Source organism: Belonocnema kinseyi, chromosome 10 (assembly GCF_010883055.1).
Source record: "Belonocnema kinseyi isolate 2016_QV_RU_SX_M_011 chromosome 10, B_treatae_v1, whole genome shotgun sequence".
NCBI classification, from domain to species: domain Eukaryota; kingdom Metazoa; phylum Arthropoda; class Insecta; order Hymenoptera; family Cynipidae; genus Belonocnema; species Belonocnema kinseyi.
The window spans coordinates 90,792,205-90,797,256 of NC_046666.1; the positions used below are offsets into that span (position 1 = coordinate 90,792,205).

The 5,052-nt window shown below is 28.4% G+C and overlaps 1 protein-coding gene across 1 annotated transcript in view; it reads right to left on the reverse strand.

Annotated features, from left to right (window-relative positions):
* LOC117181253 (transforming growth factor beta regulator 1) overlaps positions 1 to 1,454 on the reverse strand; it is a 3,546-nt gene extending 2,092 nt beyond the window's left edge. The window contains exon 1 of the mRNA XM_033373817.1: positions 1,449 to 1,454. Coding sequence (XP_033229708.1) covers positions 1,449 to 1,454 — 6 coding nt within the window. The remainder of the gene's footprint in view (positions 1 to 1,448) is intronic.
* Positions 1,455 to 5,052: the final 3,598 nt, after the last annotated feature.

A 5,052-nucleotide genomic window follows, 5' to 3' on the forward strand; every position in this document is an offset into this window, starting at 1 on the left:
TTATTGTCCACCCCCACCCTCCACGCAGCCCCCAAAAAATTCCAAAACTAAATTTTTACGTATTATTGGTACTTTTTAGACATTTTTGTCATCTTTTTCATACAAATAATTACTAATGGAAATTGAAATATTCACCATGAATTTTTAAACAATATTCAATTGTTTAAATAAATTTAAATTATTTAAACAATTATTTATTTCCAAAAAATGTAAAAAATAATCTATGTTCTGATTGAAATGCAATATTTTGTCATTGTTTGAAAAAGTAAATTTTTATAAAGATATTATGTAATTATTTAAACAATTATTTATTGTTTATTTTTTTAATTTCTTAAAATTCAGCCAGAAATGTCCACTTTTTTCAAATTGGTATCCTGTGCTACTTTTTGTAGAATAATTATATAATTTTGAGACATTTCTTCTAATGTTCAACAAATTTCTATTTATTCATTATTATATGTGTTAAAACAATTAAAAAGTGGCTAAGAGATTCTTTCTGTACACTATACAGCCAGAAACATAATTGTATGTGTTCTATTTTATTTCAATTTTTTAGTTAACGAAAAAGAACTGCTTAATCAAATGAAGATTGTTTAAGCAAATAGAAATTTATTAAACATTAATAGAAATGTATAAAAATAATGTAATTATTTAACAAAACGTGGCATAGCATATTAATTTTAAAAGGAAGTTGATATCTCTGGATCAATTTTCAGAAATATTGAAGATGGATGATAAATAATTGTTTAAATAATTACATAATATTTTTAGAAAAATTTAATGCTCGAAAAAATGATAATTACATTTCAATCAGAAAACACAATGATTTTTTACATTTTTTGGGAACATATAATTGTTTAAATAATTTCTCTTTCTTTAAACAATTGAAGATTGTTTACAAAGACATGAGAAATATTCAAATTGTTCATTAGTAATTATTTGTATAAAAAAGGCGACGGAAATTGCTAAAAAATAACAATAATACGTAAAAATGTAGTTTTTTTATTTTGGGGTCATATTTGGGGGGCTGCGGGGAGGGTGAGTTGGAAATGAAAGTTATTAGTATGGTTTTATTTTGTAGACACTCCTCTTCAATCCCTAGAAAGTTTGGTATGTTTCGATGAAACCCTAGAACATGAGTTCAATTTTTCGAAAATAATTAAATAAGAAAAAAGTACGTAGTACTTTTTTGAAAAAAGTAAGTAGTAGTCCGGCTATCTTTTAGGAAAAATTGTAAGTATAGAAAAATTATTATAGTCCTATAATTATTTTCCTATGATGAAACTACTATAATTTTTGCACGACTTTATGACTACTGATAACAATAATAATTCGATTAATTATAAGAAAATGATATTATAATAATTATATAAATTAATAATATTGAAATATTGAAATAATTATTTCAAAAAGTAGAAGATACCCATAACTTTTAAGTTTCATTATACCTTCATTCTTAAACAAAGCTTCTTTAAATATGTCACTTTATATCAACTATTGTATGAGTAGTTCAAAATAAATGATTCATTTATACTTCCTTCTACTTTTTGCAATAATTATTTTAATATTATTAATTTCGATAATTATTTTACTACAATTTTTTCTAAAATTATTTCAATCATTATTCCTGTAATCGCGAAAAAATTATAGGAAATTCATTATAGGTCTATAATGATTTCGACGACAATAAAAGATCAGAAGACCAGATGTAAACATTTTATTTGTCTTTCTTTTTAATTACTTCCTTATTTTTTAAACCAAAAATCCTCCCGAACGAAAAGGAATTTAAGTGAGGAACAAACATAATCAACAGATGAGGAACAGCCACAGCCGGGGAAAGACAGCTATTTTTAGATTAAAATTCAGAAATCGCAATTCAATAAATTAAAATTGTATCAGTTCATTCATTTTAAAAATTTTAATCAAATAAATTATTATAAATATATTGGTTATAAGAAAATATTTTAATGCACTCAATTTTGATACTTATTTTTACTCGAATCAACCGCCTTAATTGTTGTACTCTTGCAAACATTTTGGGCTTACATTTTATAAATTATTATATAAATATTATTGTTTTTAAGAAAATTTCCCATTTAGCGGAATGTTAAAGTAGGAACACGTGCGAGAAGCGCCGCCATCCGGCGATATTTCGCACATAGAAACGCATAGCAATAAGGTCCGAAACTTTTATAGCTGAAATACAGAGTCGGATAGGGTTGGGCAGCACCGAATATCGTCAATGACGTCATAATAACATGCACACATAACTTCAAAAGACCAGACACTTCTAAAAAATCAGGAAACATAGGTTGTTAACAATACAATAATGGCAAATGTATACGAAAATTATTACAGTGATTACCATAAAAATGCAGAATTTCAGCAGAACTTAAAGTACAAAAAGAAATACCAAAAGTTGAAAAGGATTGTTAAAAATACAGTATTTGTAAGTTATCTTTTCTAAAAGTAAACTTATTATAATTTCGTTTAGTAATTTTTTACTCAAATGCGAATGGATAAGAAATAATCCGCTTTCAATTTTAAAAACAACAGCTGAGACTAAATTTTTGTATGATTTTAATTGCTCATAGAGAAAGCTTTAAAACGATGTCTAAAATTGATTAGCTCGTTGAGTCTGATCAGATGAAAACAAAAGAACGTTTCGATTTAATTTTATATTTTTCTCTGACAAAAATCCTTTCAAATAAGAATTTAAGGTAGATGACCAAGTAATCGTGCGATTTGGGTATAAGTGTCCTAAATAAGTATTTTCACCATAGAACGATAACTGAGTCAACATTTTATCTCAAATGATTTAAAAAAAAAAAATAATTGATGTATTTGTATGAAATCTAAATAGAAAAATCCAATCAGAATGTATTTCACGTTAGTGTAAGCGATTTGGCATTCGTAAATACAACATAACCTCTTAAACTTGTTTCATTCTCGCACGAAGACTGGGTCGAAACCGCATGATTCCTCGCGGACATGAATGAATTCCGAATCGTGATTACTGGGACAATCAAAGAAATCTCTGAAAATCACGATTACTGGGACATTGGTCCTATTTGGAATTTAATTATATTTAAGAAAATTTTAATATAAATTTGCTGTAGATATCTAAATTTGACTGAAACATCCTATTTTTTGCAAAAAAGATTAAGTAATTAAAATTCTTTATATAACAATAAGTACAGTTAAAAATGGAACTTGCTTCTAGTTTTTACCAAAGTTTCACCTGAGGGAGATTTTTCGTGTATTTCCAAAAAATCTAAGAGTAGGACAAAGACCTAGTATCTATAATTTCAAATTATTTGATTGATATAAACATTTTTAATCTAAGAATGTGAAGTTAGAAACTAAAGTTAATTTCTATCTTCTAAAATACTAAACCGAAAAAACAAAAATTGTGGATATAAACTTTCTTTAGAAATACAATGTTAAAAAAGTATTTAAAATGTCCAGCCATCAGGCTGCTCCGAACTTCAAATTCAAAATATAAAATCTGAAATAATGGTTAAACAAGCTTTTTAATAAGGGGCTGTTCAAAAAGTACTAACGCCTGTATGGTAAGGGGGGGGGGGCAGGACAAAGCGTTATGTATTTTTTAAACGGCCCATAATTGAGATCCATAGAAATAATCATTCTCAATTTTCAATATTTTCAAGTTAAGCGACTGTTGGTTCTCGCGCTTCGCGCTCGATAATGTATTTACCTCGCACTTCGTGCTCGATCTTTGTGCATAGAAATTTTAAAACTAAAGTTGAAAGCATCAATAACAGTAATTTGGCGATTGTAAATTCTCTTGTGTTAAAGCTCCTTCGGCTTTAACGAACACATTCTCATCACGTATCTCGTGCTTCGCACTGTAGTTTATCCCTGAAAGTTCATATCATTCCCATAAATATATTATTATAATTCCTAACTTGCGTTGGTATTAAAACAGGCGAAGTTTCATTGTCCCGTTTTAAAAAATGCTCATTCTTTAAAAAAAATGTTTGTTAAGCGTTCTATTGCAACTTTTGTCTTTTTTTCATAAACTGAATTTGCTCATTTCCAATGTTTTCTTTATGATTTAAACTTTACACATACGGTCTACTGCGAAACCTTGCCGGATTTCAACTTCTAAATTATACCAAATTATGTATTGAAATACTGTGAAATTTTTGCATGAAAAAATGTAACTTGGATTTTCCATTATTTTGTATGCTATCAAAATTTGAATATTTGATTTATCAAGAAAGTTCAAAAAGTTTCAAAAATATTCAAAATGCGCTCACTTTTTGAATTTTTATCCAAAATGACAGGCTAACGAACTTGACCTTTTGTTTAGGACACTGAACGAGTGTGCTAAAGGCCAATATAAAAGATTCATTTTTTCAAAAATTATCGTGTTCACAGACAGACATAGATACAGAGAAACAGACATACATACAGACAGACTCATTCACAAAAACCTGTTTTTCGGATTCAGGGGGTCTCAAAACGTGAACATTTGACAAAAACTGAGCGGGGGGGGGGGGGCAAATTTTACACAAAACTAATACCTTCTCTGATGAGAATGTAAAAATAAAAGAAAAATGGAAAGTTAATAGATACTACTTGTAGGTAATAGTTTTTCAAAGTTTGTAACTTGACATAATGTTATCTTTTCTTACATACAAAAAAATGCGTTTGACAGAAATTCTCAATAATACCGAAGTGCTTTCTCGTTATAGATTCAGAGCATAATCTGATAATATGTGTCATGCAATATTTTTAGCTCTAATTAGGGGAAAAAATTGTATTCTATACGTGTTATAATTGCAGTAAATCCATATTTGAAAATGACACGGCGAATTAATTCGATTACGTTTCCTCATCCAAAAATCAGTTCAAGTTTTAGTTTTTGAGTTATCAAATGCTTAGGCTACACCAATCAGGAGCGCGATGTGTGTCTGAACGGGAGTCCAATGCAGTGTAGTGATGGCTGTTCTCACATATCTAACCCCACCTGGGCGCTGTCTTCAATAACACTTCGTTGGACTCTCGCTATATGTATGCATGTAT